The sequence below is a fragment of the Embiotoca jacksoni genome, unplaced genomic scaffold, assembly GCF_022577435.1.
Source record: "Embiotoca jacksoni isolate LCO1_2020_lvr unplaced genomic scaffold, fEmbJac1.0.p SCAF_23, whole genome shotgun sequence".
Taxonomy (NCBI): Eukaryota; Metazoa; Chordata; class Actinopteri; family Embiotocidae; genus Embiotoca; species Embiotoca jacksoni.
The window spans coordinates 4,382,019-4,401,425 of NW_027185374.1; the positions used below are offsets into that span (position 1 = coordinate 4,382,019).

The 19,407-nt window shown below is 40.3% G+C and overlaps 1 protein-coding gene across 3 annotated transcripts; it reads left to right on the top strand.

Annotated features, from left to right (window-relative positions):
* Positions 1 to 67: 67 nt before the first annotated feature.
* On the top strand, positions 68 to 19,309 carry scml4 (Scm polycomb group protein like 4). 3 transcript variants are annotated; one of them, XM_069158350.1, is made up of 7 exons: positions 68 to 1,338; positions 6,565 to 6,817; positions 10,753 to 10,958; positions 12,293 to 12,422; positions 14,488 to 14,700; positions 16,529 to 16,674; positions 17,356 to 19,309. In XM_069158350.1, exons 2-7 carry the CDS (start codon positions 6,580 to 6,582, stop codon positions 17,479 to 17,481), a joined length of 1,059 nt encoding a protein of 352 aa, XP_069014451.1. In that variant the 5' UTR covers positions 68 to 1,338; positions 6,565 to 6,579; the 3' UTR covers positions 17,482 to 19,309. The 3 variants fall into 3 exon arrangements, with proteins under 3 accessions (XP_069014451.1, XP_069014453.1, XP_069014452.1); XM_069158352.1 differs by having other exon boundaries at positions 14,491 to 14,700; XM_069158351.1 differs by lacking the exon at positions 68 to 1,338 and having other exon boundaries at positions 5,506 to 6,817.
* The last annotated feature ends 98 nt before the right edge of the window (positions 19,310 to 19,407 follow it).

Here is a 19,407-nt window from a genome sequence, read left to right on the forward strand (position 1 = left end):
CCCTCCCCCGATAGAAGAATGATAAATCGAATTGACAGCCCTTTAATATTCCTCTAAATGTAAGAACAAAATATATAGATTGCGCACAGCAAGTGTTACATTGTATTTTCAGTAAATTATTAACATATGTTAAAACCAGTTGTTAACAGGCCTTGTATTGTGAGCTTTACCTTGGAGGCCTGGCCTGGCCTGTTTTTTTACAATAATATCAATTTGACTTCTTCAATTGTGCTTTCTATTGAGAACTGATTGCTGTAGGTGATGCACACCAGTAATGGCAGCTTCAGTTTGTGCCACTTGTTTTGGGAAATGTGATCAATTGCAATTTAATCTATAAACTCGCACCACTAAAGCACAATATCATCTAAGGCGAGTCCTACAAATGTTATCCAATCTTGTACCCCTGTCTATTACAGGGTCTTGGTGTCACACGTGTTGGGGCCCTAATTTTATCTAGTGTTATTGCACTCACATACTGGTTGGAGGTAAATGGGGTCACAGTACTCTTCATTTCCTCTTCATTTAATCAGGCATGCGAATTCCCTGTTGGTTTGTTCTGCAAATTTGGGGTCAGTTTCCCATGATAACAAGATGATTAGGCTAAAATCCTTCCTAGAAATGACCTTAATGCCTTTACAAGATGGTCAATATGTAACTAAGTGTAACAAAACACGAAATAAAATTGTAGAACTCATAATAAAACAACATTAAAGCATCTCTGTTACTATGCAGACAGTAGATTTAAAAAAATGAGACACACAATGGGCTAAATTTGAATGAGAATATGGTCTATAAATTATTACATGTCTGCCCATGTCTGTTAGGAGTGTTTTTATCAAAGGGGGCTGAACCTCTTCAGTTTGAGTGCTCCTGTTTTATTCCCCGTGCTGTCTCTCTCTGTCGACTGATCCAGTGCAGGTGAACGAGGTGCAGCTTTAAAGCCAGATAAGAGAATTATCTACACTGACTGTCGCCTTTTTGAGAGCCGGTTTCACTTCTTTTTTTTCTGAACTTGTGCCCCTCAGGACGTGTCAACTCGTGTCAAAGCCTCTGGAGTGCGTTGTCGGGGAAGCTGAGACTGCGGCTTTGCTTCCCCCACCCCCTGCCCTCCTCCTCCCTCCCCGCTCCTTCTTTCCGCAGACTCCAGACCAGCCCGCGGTGCTCGCTCGCTTCCTCCGCCGCATCAGCAGGGGTGGCAGCCCGGACTCGTCCTCGCCGAGAGTCCCCCGGTGTTTTGTGCCGCTCCTGCTGCTCCATGCACCGGCTGACGGTGTGCAGCTCAGCCAGCCTGCGGTGGAGAAATGGATTCCCAACGACCAAACAACCACATGGAGACAGGTGAATATAACTCACTCACGAAAGTCATCCTTTGTCTTAACATTATTGGACAAGGTGCTCATGAATTTATCAATGTAGCACTCTAACAGACAAGGTCAAAACACACTCAGGTCAGTCCTACTGAGATAATTATATAAATGCCGTATGCTCCCTGTTGATGATGTCAAGACTTATCAAAATCGCGACATTCAATTCTGATCTTATGTGCACATAAAGTCTTTATGTGATATTGTAAAGTGACTTTGTTGTTATGGTTGAGCTTAACTGTTGCCGTTATTTGTCTGTGACACCAAAAAAAGTTGTTTGCAGGGCCCTGACTTATTCTGATTTAAACAAAACGTATACTCGCAACCAAAACAAATACTTTTAAGATAATAGCTGGCCACAAAATGCAAGATTTAGCCCTTCTCTTCTGTTTTGTGAGCCCAATTATGAGATACATTTGACAGTTAATTGTTGGCCCTCCAACTTCCAGTAAGTGCTTGATTTCACACTGCGTGTGAATGTGTATGTCGAGACGTTACTGATACCGTACTGATAAAACAGAACACAAACAGTGAAGAAGACTATGAGCTCTCCCTGTGCTGTCACATCCACAGGATTATCTTGGTGTTTGATTCTGTGCTTGAAGCCAGGTCAATGTTCAAAATATGGCCACTGAAAATAAAAGTGTAATAAATGATTGCCTCAATGTGGCTTCACCTCTTAGAGTAACTGCATCTCCACATGAGGAAAGAGTTGAGAGTAAGTTAATGTTTCTTTTTTTTGTTTTTTAATGTTCTCTGGTATAAGTAGCCTACATTGACCCAAAATGCTGAATGGCAGTTGAAAGTAAAGCTGAAACCAACGCCTGAGATCACAAATATCAGTAAAAGGTCAGATAAATAATTAAAAGATATTATAGCAGCAAATCTCCACTGTGCAGGCCCACTAAATTTTCTGATTTAATTTATTATTTTTCACAAGTTGTGCCATTATAGAAACAGAATAATTACAGAGAAGCCGACCAGAATGACTTTCCACATTTGGCTTTGAGGCTCTTTTCCTTTATCAGGCAATGTTTGAGAAAGCTTTTTCATAAAGAAAAGATGGTCACAACCCAGTTGCATTGGGAAGTGGTTAAAGGGTGACACATTATTTGTCCTTTCGAATATAAGTGAAGAGGCTTTCTCACCAAACTCCCAAGCAAGGCATTCTGCAGGCGAAGGTCGGCTTTCAAAATGAGAAGGCAATATTTGATGATTTTCTGACAAGTTTTGTGCCAATGGCCTCCAAATATTTTATTTAAGTTGAATTCAAAGGCAGTCAAGCAAACAAGAGGCGCAATTTCATTTATGCCAAATTTGAGTGGAAGCAAGAAATTAACTGAGACAGTCGATTTACAGAGAAATGTTCCCACAAGTTCAGGTTTGACAGTCATTGAAGGTGTGTTTTTAAGCAAAAATAAAGCCATCTTTGTGGTTGTCAAATGTTAATTGTACTGCCCTTTTATGAGTGTAAACTCGTTAGCTCTGGAAAATTGCATTGGGCATCAACTTGGACTTTTCACGCATTTATCGACCAAACCTACTGATTATTTTCTATTTATGAAAATAATAATTCGTCATCACTGAATCCAATTATTGTGTTCTTACCAGAACTCATTGGCAAAAGAGTCAAATGCAAAAACAATGTGGATACCATCTTTTAAAATGAACTCTATTATTTTCCCTTCTGATTTAAACAATTATGGTTGTGCTTTATATTAACACTTGAAAGAAATTAATCACCACATTATTTATGTCTCCATCTATTAAGATTAAATACAAATTTGTGCTCTGCCTTCACCACAATGTACACCTTGCTGTTTCTTGTATGAAAGCCCAGCAGCCCCCTGATCTTTAACTTATTAATGTATATTTTAGTATGTAAATCTTTGTCTGATGTATTTGAAGAACAAAGGTAACATAGCAACAGAGACGTCACACCTGTAACGAACATACAGAAAGTGGAGTGATTAGGTGCATGAGCGAAGTCACACCCTTTCAATGGGAATGCACAAAGACTTTCTTCAAGCCTCTTTGGTGCTTTGTCAATCGCCACTTGTGCATTTGTATGGGAGTGAACAGCGGTGGGCGAACAGTGTGTCTGGATGTGTATCCGTGCATGTTTGATTTTGTAAAAAAAAAAAAAAAAAAAAAAATCTCTCCAGTAGCTCCTGGCGGGGCTCCAAGTTACAAGTGTTTTGGTCGAGTGGCAGGTAAAGCACTTTTCTGCTCTTGAGGGACCCCGAGCCTTTAGACAGAAACAGAAACATTCCCGTGTGCTTGTGTGAGCGCCCGGTTGCACTGGGTTTCATCAAATCGAACTTTTATTTTTTTTTTTTCACTCCAGTTGTTTCACGGTCTGTTTGTGTGTGTGTGTGCGTGCGCGTGCTTGTGTGTGTGCAGGAGAACTGTTTGATGTTCCTGATTTTTTTTTTTGTACATGTGAATGTTTGAGGCTGAGGGCAGATTTTTTTTCTTTATCCTCCGACCTGATTAGCATTGAAGAGTGTTTTATCAGATTTTTACTTTTTTCCTTCATTTCTCATTTTTTTTTCCTGTGTTGTTCCCCCCCCCCCCCCTTTGATTTAAAAAAAAAAAATAATTTATGCTTTCGGCCAGTAAAACACATGGGAATTCTTTTGTGCATCTTTACTTTTAGAGATAGCTCCTGAAACATTCAGATGTATTAAAATTGGATATTGTTCAAACAGCAAATCCTTCCAATCTGCTTCTGTTGTCATTTTGTCCTCCTTTTTCACCAATTCCTTCTAAATATGTAAGAGGGGGCAGTTCAGAGACACTTAACTGTCCCCTCTTACGTATTTGCATTTTCTAGTCTGAACTATGTCATCCACCCCGGCATGGCTTGCCACGTAATTTTGTGCAGCCATTGTTGGTGTCCAAAAGAGGAATCCTGCTAAATTTGATAATCCCTGGACTCTTCATCCAGCGTCACCAGCAGGTTCAAATTTGTATTCATCTACATCATATCCCTCACTGAAGATATCATTTTTAGTTTTTGTTGAAATATTTTGAACAAATGCTGGATGAATTGGCTCAAGCATTTGTACAAACATTCATGTTTCCCAGCTGAGTCATCCTAATTGGATGAATTTCCATGAAGGTTGGTGCAGACATTCATGTCTCCCTCAGGATGAATTATAATAACCATGATATTGGTAGCTTGCAAGATATACAGTATACTTTATTATCCCCATGGGGAAATTTGACCTGGAGTCTGTGTAGCTAGACACATCATCACATATGGGCACACAGCACCAGTAAACAGAGAAAATGACGGATTATTATTAAAAAAAAAAAAAAAAAAAAAAAAAAAAGAAGAAGAAAATAATGAATCATCAATTGAAAAATAATGTTTTTTTTGTCTTGCAGCACAACCGCCGTAACCGCCGCTTATTTGAGGCTATTTGTATTGACTGACGCAAAGGAACTCTTAAACTTATTTAATGTCCACCCTTGAACTTTGTACCATCTACCTGACAGTAACAGCTCTTACTGATCGTTCAGAAAATGGGATCGATCACGGAGGATGGTTTTACTTGTGTAAGTTTGCGCTGGTAAAAAAAAAAAAAGAGACTGAGGATTCTAGTGATCTCTGGATGACCCTCTGACTTTCAAACTAGTTTGTCCACTATGTCCACTAATGACCGAATATCTGCACAAATAATGACAACCCCGTCAGTATCAGCTGCAATTAGTTCGAATTAGCAAATGGAAACATAAGATGCAGTAAATCTTGTACTTCAACAGGACTCAGACTCACTGTACAGCTGTTGACTCTTTGTTGTCTTTGAACAATAGGGAAAATAATGATTTGTTGAATTATTGATTAATCTGTTGATTATTTTCTCAAACAATTGGTTAGTTGTTTGATCTTTAAAATGTCAGGACCAGTCTTTTGTCCAGACCAACAGTCCACAAACAAAAGATCCTCTTTTTTTTTCTCACGAATGACAAGAATCAGAAAATATTCACTTTTAAGAGGCTGGAATCGGAGAATAATAATAATAATAATAATAATAAAAAACAATTTAGGTGATTAATTTTCTGTAAATAGAATAGTTAATTAATCGTCTAATCATTGCAGCTCTTTTTAACATATTCTATAAATGTCTGGAGCAACAGACATAAATAGTCTAATCTTGTTATTTATGCACTTCATCTCATCCTTCTCTACTCCTTGTTGCATTGCTTGAGGACTGAGAGTAATTATGATGTGTTTATTTAGTAAACACTGTCACTTTGTAGTATCTCATTACAATTTAAATTAATACATTTTTTTCACAAGAGTAATGACATTTATGATACTATGGCACTCCTTCCTTCCTTGACAAATAATGTTTCCTGATAATCCATAAACCTTTGCGTGAACATATAATTTATGTAAAATAAATTTGTTATGAGACAAAATGCTTTAGAACTCTTCGTAAATTTCTATTGGTGGAAATTCAGCCTTCAAGATGCAAGAAGTTAAGATGAAGCATTATCTGCCCTGAGCCTGAAGGTGATAAATAAATCCAAGCTTTGGCAAACTGAATAGAAATGAACAATCAGAAAACAGAAAATAAGATCTGTTCCCAGCATGGGGTGGGTGGTAGTGAGAATATTTCCATTAAATCAGTTTCTCAGCTTCCCTCTTTACCCTCTTCACTTGCTTTTGTTCCCTTCAGACGAAAGCTTCTAGTTAGTTAACATTAATCAGTAAATCCAGCACCCTGGAGGCCAAGTTGCATTCACATTGCAGCACAAAAGACACATTGTCACCACTAGTTTTATCATTAGCAAAGCCATATTCTCCCATTAGCCTCCAGTTTATGTCTTTGACCTCTGAAGGCACTCTGATATAATTACTCATCCACCTTCCCCAATTTATTTTTTCTCTTTTAATGCTCCTTCTACTCTCCCGTCTATTTCTTTCTTACTCCATCTGTCCATCAGCGGGCCTAGTTTCTGTCATCTTCACACTAATTTCCGCCTAAAGGGGTTGAAAGGTCTGAAATTAATTTGCAGAAGACTTGATTAATGCTGAGAAATGGAATTAATGGAGCCCTGAGAGAGTACCAGCCACTCTTATGCGTATGTTTTGTTACAGATTAAAAAAAATTAATAAAAAAAAAAAAAATTGATTGTTTTCTTTCTGTTCATCCAGTGTGATGTATCTCTCCCCCCCCCTCCCCAGGCGGGCGGTGAGGGCATGAGACTGCGAGGGGGGCGGGATTTCAACCCTGACTCCCACCTGGAACTGGGCCCTCCTCCTCCGCCTCCTGTTGCCTGGCTGCCCGGCGTCCTCGGCAAGGGTGTGCGCCTGCGTCTGCGTCTGGATCGCCGTGACGACCGGGGGCGGAGCTGCTGGCACCTGGTTGACCTGGACGCAGAGTCAGAGCCGGCTGGGCGGAGACTGAGGAGCCGGGACCCCGACGCTTGCACACAAAGTATGAGTTCATTTTAATGGTAATTGAGTGAAAAGTACGATACATCCTCAAAAATATACTCGAGTACAAAACTGTACTTCAGTTCAGTTCAGCATTTGACTTCACTGGGAGTAAACGGAGCTAATTAAGGAGCCTAATTATAAACAGTCTGTGCAGATGTGTGTTGGAGTGGAGCTTTAAGTATTTTTTTTCCTGAAAGTGACTTGTCTCAATATTTTCCCTTGACCCATAGCTGGTGAAAAGAGCAATACTCTTCACCCTCCCTTGCTTCTGAAGTGCGTTGTGTCATTTTGGGGCTCAGTGGAGATAAGTAGGGGCAGCGTGCGTGAGAGTGTGTGTGTGTGTGTGTGTGTGTGCGTGCATGCATGTGCGCGTGTGAGAGAGAGAGAGCGAGAGAGCGTGCCTATTTAATACACCACATTGTTGTTTATGTGTTTATTTATTCCCACTTTATCACGTGACTCTGGCACAGGATCCGATTTCGCTGTCTGTTACCATGGCAACGCCCTGCCTGAGCTGTAAATAAATTCAGGGGGGGGGGGGGGTTGTTACACTGTTACATTGATTAGAGAACCCAAAGCACAAACACACACACACACACACACACACACACACACACACTTCTATTCTGCAGCCAAGCAATGTAATCTCTATAAAAGGCAATTATTAAATGCAATGAAGTCTGTGTGTGTGTGTGTGTGTGTGTGTGCGTGCGTGGCAGTGATTACTTTTTTGTTTATATGTGTGTAGGTGTGCAGTTTAGTGACGCATTAGCATAACTCACTTCATTGCTGTTTCCTCTTTGCATAAGTAGAAACAGATACAAATCTCCACTCCCCTGAAGCCCGTGATTAAGTTATGCTAATCACTGCTGATCACTGCTTTGCATTACTGCGGTTGGTAACGCTGGGCTCCAACAGCCTTTAAGATGCCTTCCTCTAACATTCGGCTTCCAAAAGGAGGCAACATCCCTTAAATGGAAAATAAAAAAAATCGGGGGGCGTAGGGGTTCGCTGATTGCTTAATTGCTTAATTAGCCATAAACAAATTAGGCCGAGGTCCCAACTGTATTGTGTTCGGGTGTGGAGCAATGGTGCACATCCTTCCCCCTCCGCCAGCAAAAGCTGGTGTTGTCTTTATTGTTAGTCAGTGTTAATGGGCTTTCCCCTTTCCCCCCCTCCCCCCCCCTCCCCTCCACACCCCCCAATATCCAATTCTTTTTAAGTAAGAGATGATTATCTGTTCTCTCTCAGTCTGTCTCTGTCTGTAACGTGATGCGCTGTAATGGGACGGGACTGATTGAGGAGGGACATCAGGATTAATCACACTGTGTAATTACTTTTATGATTTATGAGGGTCTTTTTACACACACACACACACACACACACACACACACAGGGGCCTCCTACCACCACGCTCAGCGCCGATTAAGCGTGAAAGGGTGCTGGCACTCATCATTATAGCCTTATTGACCCGACCTTACTGTTTATTGTCGCTTTTTCTTTTTTTCTTTTCTTTTTTCTTTTTTTATTATCATGTATGAGCTTCAAGTAATGAAACAGAGCAATTTGTCTGGCCTGTCACAGTCAGTGTTAAAACAGCCTGTGAGCGACCGCTTTACAGCCGCCTCCTGACAAATCTCTGTACACGCCGGTAGAGGCCGCGCGACGCGGGCGAAGGCCACGCCGGTGTTTGATCCTCCCTTTGGAAGGTTAACCTGATTTTGATTGAGTGTTAAAACCCCGCAAATACGGCTTTGAATGGGAATCGGCATGGCAACCTGAGCGTAACTAATCGATATGCGGTGAGGAAGATGGGGATAGCCTGAGTTGTTCTCCAGTCTTGTAACCTGTAAGAGCAAATAAGCACTCTGAAGCCGGCTTTTTCTTTTAATATCTGAAACTCTGTGGGGAGAATACACACATCTTTGCCTTTGGCTGGTCTTTTTTTTCTTTCCATGTGTGTTTTTTTTTATTCTTTTTCTTTTCCATTATAGATAAAAACAATAGCTGCATACATTGGCTGACACAAGGGCAGAAGACGTCTATAAATAATAGGAAGAGAGTGAGCTTTGACAGCGCAGTAATCTTTTATCACAAACAAAAGAGGAAGAGTAAACCTGAAGGGCTTCTGCTGTAACGTTTTGATGTTTACAGGAAAATTGATCTCTTTATCTGACAACCAGTCTCTACAAGAGAATTTAAGAGTATTTGGAAGATCTCACAAATTTTTTTTTTGTAAAGATTTTGCTGCAATTTTTTTTTTTTTTTTCTGGACTGGACTCTTTAAGTAAAAAATACCTCCTGTGCAGAAATTGGAAGTTGCTCAGATTACAGGTTGTAACCCACACGCTTTGTAGCACAAAACACTGCGCAGCTTGAATCCCTAGTCTTGTGCTCTGAGCTTTTTTTTTTTTTTTTTTTTTTTTTCTAAAAAGACAGACAAGAAAAACCCTGAGCTGCAGCAACTGTAATTACATTACACACACACACACACACACACACACACACACACACACACACACACACATGCACGCATGCACACACACACACACACACACACACAGGCAAACGCTTTGAGCTCAGCACGTCTGCCGGCTGCCGCGGGATGTTAGAGGCGTGTTGCTATGACGACTGAAAGGGGACACACACACACAGGAAGGGGGTTTAGGGGGAGAAGGGGAGGGTGAGGAGGGGAGGTGAGGAGGGGGGTGGGGGGGGTTGGTGTTGGAGGAAGGTGGTCGGAGATTGAGGAAGAGAGAGAGAGAGAGAAGCAGGCAGAGTTGCCGGTGTCTTGACAGTGTGTAGCAGCAGAGAGCACTACGGTGGGGCAGACTGTTGGAGCAGAGCAGATCCACCCGGGGAATATCCAGAGACCTGCTGCTTGGAGTGAACCGTCACACAGGCAGCGATATTGCCAGACAGCTGTGTGCATGGTAGGCAGCGCTCAGAATAATTCATGATCATTTGGAAGATTTTTTCTCTGTGTGATTCGGTGCGAGGAGGAGGTGGAAAGAGGAGGGAAGGCATCATGCATATTCACGTGGTCTCCCCGTCTCTGTTCCTGTTTTTTTTTTTTTTTTTTACCCTATTCTGCAATGACAAAACACTTTGTCATTTATTTATTTATTTATTTTTTTTGTGTCAAGATTTTATTCTTAAACCGTTGTGTCTCTCTGTTCTGGAGTCAAGTTAGATCAATGTGTTCTTTAGCTTTGCAGCATTGACAGAATAATATGCAATGTGACAGGCTAATGACACGAGCCTCTGGAGAAGCACAGTGAAGCAGCGCAGCACGCAGCTTCATATTCAGAGGCCGTGTCAGGTTAGGGGGGGATTGCGTTGCATGTCACGGCCATGTGGATGAATGGGACCGAGACAAACACTTGAAACTACTGCTGTGTGTGAGAGACAGCGCGCTTCATTGATTATTTGATAGTGTGGGTGTTGTGGGTATATGTGCTGCTCCTTCATTTCCTCTGTGCTGTGTGTGTGTGTGTGTGTGTGTGTGTGTGTGTGTGTGTGTGTGTGTGTGTGTGCATGTGTGAGAGAGAGAGAGTGTGTGTGAATGTGTGTGTGCGCGTGTGGGGCTTTGTCTCTCAGTGCAGTAATGATATTTATTGCAATCTTTGCAGCTGGGGAGGGGGAGGGGTGTGGTGGAGTACAAAGCTTTATGTGGCTTTGTTTCTATTATTTTCTATATTTTCTGTGTGTGTGTGTGTGTGTGTGTGTGTGCGCGAGTGCATGCATGTGTGTGTATGTATATGTGAGTATGTGTGTGTGTGTGTGTGTGTGTGTGTGTGTGTGTGTGTGTGTGTGTGTGTGTTGGAGGGAGTCGTTTCACATGCATATCTAAGTTTCCACCTGAAGCAGCGTTGCATGCTTTTTAAAGCTGCCACTTCCTCCTTTCGGTTGACGTTTAATGGTCTCTCTCAGGTCTGATGAGTACCTTATCCGCCGGCTCGGAGATGCAGACTTCCACTCTCGGCCCCCAGTTCTTAGCGGGGCCCCCGGGTAAGGTACCTGGCAGGAAGAGAGGACGGCCTCCTATTCGTAAACTGGAGTTCCAGAGTCGCTATGTCGAGCCTCTTCTGTCACCCCTCAAGGTCCCAAAGAAGAGAGGCAGGAAGCCAGGCTTTAAGGTCAGACAGGTGTTGTTGTTGTTTTTTATGCTTAAAATGTTTTTCTTTCAAAGTTAAACCGTGTCTGCACAGGTTGTGTAGTGAAAGTAGCACAGCCGTCTTCTATCTGTGTGCACGCAGGATAAGGTCATTGTATTGTAGGTCATCTGTGTACTCTAGAGGCCTTAGACTTTTCATCTGTTCTGTCAGATGCATACGAGACCAACAACTACAAAATGCAGTGTAAAAGTAAACTATGCAGACGAGCTTGTTTACTAGGTGTGCTACTTTAACAGTACCCTGTGGAGTTTTCTTATAAACATAGTTAGGCTAATATTTTGATCCAGTTTTCCATACCAAAGTGGATTGTGTTTCCTTATTACCAAAGAAAGCATGTCTAAAGAATATGCAAAACCAATTTATGAATATTTAAAAACCTGAAATATGCACATCAGCTAGCCGTTGTCTTACTTTCTTTTCGTGGTGGTGCGTTACAAGGTTTGATGGCTCGCTACCGCCACCACCTGTCGATCAATGGAATACCGGGAAGCTGTTGGTATAAATGTGTAGAGTATGTCACATACAGTACACGCGTATCATTTTATAGGTTAGCAAAGCAGGAGATTGTAACTAATCAGGCACTAACTCATCAAAACATTGCTGCACCATTGATGGCAGAAAAATTCAACTATGTATATTTTCTGTTCATCTGCTTGACTATTACTTGTACTGAAACTGGTATCAATTAGAATTTTAGTACTAGTATTTCTTTAGCTGGGGTAATTGTATAGATAGTGGCACCAGCATTATGATTGGTACTATTTTTTAGATTTTTCTTTGATATTTTACTTTATTGGACAAGAAATATGGGGTGAGAGAGGGGGGCATGTCATGCAACAAAGGTCCCCAATCAGGGTCAGTGCATGTCTCACAATTACAAGACTACTTGACGTCCCATTAGTTTGCAGTATTAGTATTAATATAATTATTGGTATTGATGTTATAATTGTTGGCATCGGTAGAATTAATAGTAGGTTAGGTTAGGTAGTTACTTTATTAATCCCCAAGGGGAAATTTTTTCGCAGCACTCTATATTTGCTTTTCCATCCCCTGACTCTTGTTCTAGTGCCACTAACAACTTAAAATTTAACCCAAAGAAATATATTTATATATTTTTAATTCACAACCAAATTATGTTATTCATAGTGTGCTCAACACACTCATTAGCCAAAATTTTTTTGCTCCAGTAGAGGAAATGATCTTAAGAATTTTAATCCACCCAATGTGTTGGTTTATGATGTGTGTGTGTGTGTGTGTGTGTGTGTGTGTGTGTGTGTGTGTGCGTGTGTGTGTAGCTGAAGCCCAGGACAGTGATGTCCCCACTAGCCAACTCTCCTCCTGGCAGCACACCAGAACCAGAGATGGGCTCCATCCCACAGGATGCTGCTATCGTTCCCCATTCTGCCACACCACAGGTCCCCACAGGTAACAAGACACACCTCAACCTTTATGAGCTTTTCTATCCTGTAACATGGTGATAAATAATAACTTGAAAATAAAAACAATGGTTTAGTGTGGTGAGGCGAAGGAAACAGGGATAGGGATACGATATTAGAGAAGCAGGGGGTACTTTCAAGATTTTTTTTTTGCCTTGAGCCCTGGTACCCTTCAGTATGGAGAAGGTGGTCCTAATATTTTTACACTAATTATACACTCACAGCGTGGGGTGGTGGTGTGACTTTGTGCTATGAATTTTACCCTCCCTTCCTCTCTTTTGTTTTTGTATCTTATCTTTTCTATCCCCCTGCTGCTGCCTTGCTCTGAGTGTGACTTTAATTCAGGACCACAATTCACACTTCTGTCTTTACAAGTTGTCACTGTGATGTCTTTCTTCTTTGTTCTCTGAATACACCAATGACTGGCTGTCTGGTTTTAGATGTAAAACACTGACTTGAAGCGTCTGTGGGTTTAATGTGGATGCTTACATGCTTTAAAATTAAGAATACACACCTTCAAACATTCATCCCATATGTTTTTCCTATCAAATCTGTGATTCCTCTCCTGGTTAGGCTCTGGAGAAAATCTGATATTTCTAATCCATTGATGAAAAAAAAATAAAAATCATACAACTATTCTTTCTTTCATTTTATCCCCTCCATGGTTTGTCCTGCTCTGAATTGGCAAATATTTAAAGATGGCCTTAAGTGTATTTGAAGTTGGAGCGCGAATCTCACGTGTCAAGGACCAGCAGTTTGCTCTTTGTTCTTGCAAATCATGAAAAGTGTTTGATGTCAGACTGTAGACATTCAGACGAAAAGTGCACATGCGCATACAGTATAAACACACACACACACACACACACACACACACACACACACACACACACACGCATACAAACCAGTGTTCTCCCTGCAGTGCAACCCTGACAGATATGTAAATCATTTCTCTCGTGAAATGGAGAAGCATTTTGAAGTAGTCTTGGTATTTCGGCAATACATTTTGGGATACAGTGGAAACAGTGTTTATTTGCATACAAATTCTACTTTTATTTGATTATTATTTAATTTATCTAAATATATTGAATTGATCTTTTCAGCATTTATGCTATTACATGGTTATTTAAGAAATTTTAATGTTAAGATGTAAGAAAACTGTTAAGCTTTTGCAACTGACTCAAATGTAAAAAATTCTATTGTGTGTGTGTGTGTGTGTGTGTGTGTACTGTGTGTGTGTGTGTGTGTGTGCGTACTGTGTGTGTACTGTGTGCGTCAACACACAAGCTTCCAAATTCACATGAAGATCTTATCACATAATTGATTTTTCAGAATACAATAAAAAAACAAAAAACATTTGACCTTTGCCTGAGCACAATGTCGAGGTAATTCAGAATCGTCCCAATAGACAATTTCCATCTTATAAATCTGTCATCAGGTAAATCCTTAACCACCTGGTTCTGGCATAACCAGCAGGCATCTACATTATTGACAAACTGAAAAGCGCAGTTGGCACAAAGGGAACACTTTCAGAGTAATTACTGACTACCTCTCGTCCGTTTCAGATCCATGCAGTTACAGGCTGAAGGGATTTCACCGCAGCTTACCTAAAGATTAGCTGTGTATTTATTAAATTTTAAAAATGGAACTGCTGTCTAATATGCTATAAGCCTGCAAGCGTTATATTGGTCTGAGAGCAAAGATAAATATTTATATTTAAACTGATAGTAGGTTCCCTGCAAATTTATTATGGTCATCCATCAAGGTATAAAGCTGTTTATTGTAAAAAAAGAGTCGCTTTACATCATGGTTTTCCATCTATGCTGCTGGATTGGATCAGCTGGAGGAATGCATGCCCTGAACTTCACAGTGCTGTGGTTAGTTGTTTCCATGTCAGTCAAGTGCTTCCTAACTTTAATCCTAACCCTCACCTTTACCGGCCTATAACATAACAACCGATCACAAGCAGATCATCCCTTCCGCTGATTCAATCTAGCACCAGCCTTTACAGATGCTCTCAGCTTTAATGATGCCACTTCCTGTCTCACCTCCTCCAGCAGAGACGCCAATGCCAGATGATTTTTTATGTGACCCACCGGTGGACTCCAAGCGCTACGCCGTTGATCCCAGCGACTCCGCCTTCAACGTCATGACATCACAGTACCAAACTAAGCACTCTTATGGTTACCGTGGCAGCAGCTGCTCTACTCCAATAGGCGTGTGCAGACAAGCGTCGAGCTTGGGAAGTTTCCAGGAAGGAAACAGAAATGGTGAGGCTGTGTATTTATTATTGTCAAGTGCACTTCCATGCAGCTTACACATATTATCACAGTAAATAAACACATTACATCTATTTTGTCTAACATTGCAATGTTGCCATATAATTTGCTGTTATTTAAATTTTTTAAAAGGTCAAACAGAAACTTCTCTCACTTTATACAGATAGTTTGAGATTGTTGACCCCACGTTATTCTCTTCGTAGCTCAACCATGGAAGCCTTGAAGACATTATACAACATACTGCTTGGATATTCTACCAACACACTTTTTCAAAAATATTTCTAACTGCATGACCACTGATCTTTTACAAATTGTAAACACATCCCTTCTCTCAGGTGTCTTCCCACGGGCCCTACAAACTGCAGTTATTAAACTACTCCTGAAGAAGGCCAATTTAGACACCGCAATACTGAAAGATTATAGACCAATATCAAAACTCCCATTTCTAAGTAAAATAATTGAAAAAGCTGTTTTTCGACAGCTGAACAACTTCCTGGCTGTGAATAACTGTTTTGATGTCTTCTAGTCAGGTGTTTTCGACAGCACCACAGTACTGAAACTGTTCTTGTTAAGGTTTTCAACGACATCCACTTAAACACAGACAGTAGCAGAGTTTCAGTCTTAGTATTACTGGATCTCAGTGTTGCATTCGACACGGTCGACCATGACATACTGCTGGACAGACTAGAAAACTGGGTGGGACTTTCTGGCACAGCACTTAACTGGTTTAAATCCTACTTGAAGGACCGAGAATACTTTGTGTCTGCAGCTAATTACACATCAGAGCAGACTAAAATGACATGTGGTGTTCCACAAGGTTCAATTCTGGGGCCTCTTCTGTTCAACATCTACATGCTTCCACTGGCTCAGATTATGGAAAACAACAAAGTGTGTTATTACAATTATGCAAACAACTCACATTTACATAACTATATTGCCAGGGGACTGTAATTCCATACAAGTGCTGGGTAAATGCATTGAACAAATTAACAACTGGATGTGCCAGAATTTTCTTCAATTAAACGAGGATAAAACAGAAGTAATTGTTTTTGGTGCCAAGGAAGAATGATTGAAAGCCAGCCATGTTAAAACCCACAGAAATTGGATCACATCACTCCTCTTCTGAGGTCTTTACACTGGCTTCGTGTTGAACAAAGAATCAGTTTTAAAATCCTGCTGTTGGTCTATAAAGCACTGCATGGTTTAGGGCCAAAATGCATTTCTGATCTGCTGCTATCTTATGAACCATCCCGACCCCTCAGCTCATCTGGGACGGGTCTGCTTTCTGAGTCAAAACTAAACGTGGAGAGCAGCGTTCAGTTTTTATGCTCCACATATCTGGAACAAAGTCCCAGAAACCTGCAGGTCTGCTGCAACCCTCAGCTCCTTTAAATCAAGACTGAAGACTATTTTGTTTGCTGCTGCCTTTCACTGAACCAGATTTGAGAGGGTCTTAAACTGCACTGTAATTTTGTATCCTATTTTTTTTTAAGCTTGCTTAATGTTTTAATCACTGTTTTTAATGTTTTAATCACTTTTCTTAATTGTTTTTAAATGTCCCTTTCTTTTACCTGATGTTTTGATGCTTTTAATGGCTTTATTTGAAGCACTTTGAATTGCCTTGTTGTTGAAATGTGCTATACAAAGCTTGCCTTGCCTACAATTAAGTGTCCTAACAGATGTACATGGTATTGAGAAACAGTCCCGAAACAGTCACTATTTGTGGAACTAAGATCTTGTCAGCTAACATATGAAGTTAGTGTTTATTAGCATTTTGAGCATTAACTCTTCACTCTATCTGTCCTCCTGTGTCACCTAGCCTACAGCCCAATGCCAGACACTGGAGACTGCAAGCGTCGTGCTGGTAAGGACCCTTCCAGCTGGGGTGTTGAGGACGTAGTTTGGTTCATCAAAGAAGCTGACCCCCAAGCTCTGGCACCCCACGCTGATGCATTCAGGAAGCATGTGAGTTCAGACTGCCTAATACTGCGGCTCCTGCCATAGGCTGAGCTTCATGTCCCAGCATGCACTGGGGCGTTAGGCAGGGAACCTCTTGCAAAAGATAGGGTACGCTTTCGCTCTTAAATTTGTTCTGTGGCAGCTGTAGCTGCATTTATACATCGCCCCACTGGTGCCCTCTGGTCCTGAATATAAATCCGCAAATATGGAAAGTAAATGAATATTATTACAGAAATTCTAAAGCATAGTGAGGTCAGCCCTGAAGCTACATTATACAAACCTTTTAACTCATCATAAGCCACTGTGCTACCTCCAATCCTCAGGCAGCACTGGAACTGAATATTTAAAGCAACCAGACTTCTCCCATCTCAGCCACAAGGCTCGAAACAACCTGATGAGGAGATGACATTAGCTTTATTTTATATCTTTTAAAAAATGGATATCTTAAAAAAAATATTGCTTATAATTTCTTCATGTTATCGTTTCTATTAATTTTCTTTTACTGTTTTCAGGTTTTATAATGTATTTTTTGTTTCTAAAAACTGAAATGTATAATATTTTAATGTATTGTTGACAATATGAGACAGATTCTAAATCCATAGGACTATGGTAAAGATTCTCTTCATATACACACTCAGAGATAAAATATGTGTTGTGTTAGTCACGCAGCTCTGTTATATGTTCCAGGAAATAGACGGAGACGCCCTTCTCCTGCTGAAAAGTGAGATGATGATGAAGTATCTAGGACTGAAGCTAGGACCTGCTCTCAAACTCTGTTACCACATCGACAGGCTCAAACAGAATCGATCGTGATTTGCTGCAGTGGAGCAACGTCCCTGATCACCTCATCAACATTTAGTAAAACTGAACCTGTGCTGATCCCCTCAAGCAGTCTAAACCATCAGCGATACATCATGAACATCTTCTGATCCAGATTGCACACGTGGTGGCTTTAACTGGATCTACACCACATTTTGTTGACAAATTGGACATTTTGGGTGTACATATTGGGATTATTTACAGCTGAAGCAATTATTTTGTCTTTGTTTACTGGATACCTGAGTGGCTTTAGATTGTAAATAGCTTGGCTTTACACACATGGCAGCTACTGTATAGTTAAATATGACGTGTAACAACTGGATCTGACTGTCAGCAGCATTAATTTATGTAGATCATTATCACCTCTGAGGACCTGCATAGACAGGTATCTTTACAGACTTGTATGGTGCTTTACCTCAGAATCATAGTTAAACTAAAAAAGTCCTGCTGCTGCACTTTTAAGATAATCAGTTTTGTTCTAAGCTGATCATTTTTTATCCAGTTTTCCCTCCTGACAAACAAACAGTTACAACAACAGTCTTCACTAAATTGATGTTGAAACCGTTTGCGCGATCAGCAGCCAGGATATTTTGATTTGTCAAATTTGTTTCACAATTTTCCCCAAAAATATAAACAAAACCGCACTATTATGTGCCATTTTAGGACTCAACTATCAAGTCTCTCTGATTCTAAAACATGCATACGTTTGCAAAGCAGAGGTTCTATGCTACAGAAAATTCAATCCTTTCTTGCAGCTCAAAAAGTATTAATGTTAAAAGCTCTTAATATTGAAACATATTGAGCAACAAGTGATATATCTCATATTCAAGGAAAACAAAAGAAAGTGATTTATTAACAAGAACATTTCATTTTTTACCACAAGCCACAGCACAGTACAATAGTGAAGTGATTAGAGCAACAAGCAGAGGTGCCTGCAATCACATGGTGCTCATAATAACAGGAAGGAAAGGAGACACTGATTACCACGGCACTTTGCAAAAGTGTTTACGTCACTTGAGGTTAAAAAAATGCTGAGAAAAAATAAACTATCAAACTCATGAAACTTGGTGCTCAGTGAAACCGCCACTGCAACCGCAACACTCTTCTCATACACGTCATCACAATCTCTGCGCAACTTCCGTTTACATCTTTCTCATGCAAAACCTCCAGTCGTATGAGTACAAATGCACTTGAGTCACGATGAAGCATTATTTCATCTCCACATTGGAAAAATTTTGAAACTATTGTGACTGAAATCTTGAGCATTAATAATAATAAAAAAAAAATTAACATGGCATTATCCCCTCTCAAAATCAGGGTTATGCAGCCGCCAAATACAGTTTTGTCATATAACTCTGTACAAACAACTTTCAAACATTAACTGGTCAATCACTTGCAGTATATATGTTAAACTTGTGCTTAAACACGAAGCTTTTAATTCATTTTGTTGTACTGTACTTGTTACTCACTTATATTGAGTTAAGTATACTTACTTAAATTTCTCTGTTTATACCACAAACTTAAATGTGAAATAGCCAAAAGCATGTATGTCTGTGTATAAATTCTTTCTGTATTTCAAGTGTCCTCAGCCTTACTTTCACATTTAATTTACCAATTCAACTTTTCCACTCTGATGACATAATTCTAAAGATGTGCAAAAATGAACACAAATTTGTTGCAAAGGAGCTGCTTTAACAAATTTCCAGATGATCTCCATTTTCCAACTGGTGACCTATATTAACTCATTTTGGATTCCCTGTTGATATTTCACCACTTTAATGCCTATTTCCCACGTAAAATAAAATTGCTGTTTTGTAATCGACTCCGACCACAATGAATGATTTGTCAATGTAAAGGGGAAATTCATTCATCCTTCGATGTTTTTTTTCAAACCTTTATTTTGAAGGCCGCGAGATGTGT

Bases quoted from the DNA above. Each gene is read 5' to 3' on its own strand.
- scml4 (XM_069158350.1), top strand. From the start codon at position 6,580: ATGAGACTGCGAGGGGGGCGGGATTTCAACCCTGACTCCCACCTGGAA. The intron at 10,959-12,292 runs GTCAGACAGGTG...GTGTGTGTGTAG, and splicing joins GCAGGAAGCCAGGCTTTAAG to CTGAAGCCCAGGACAGTGAT. The intron at 14,701-16,528 runs GTGAGGCTGTGT...TGTGTCACCTAG, and splicing joins CCAGGAAGGAAACAGAAATG to CCTACAGCCCAATGCCAGAC.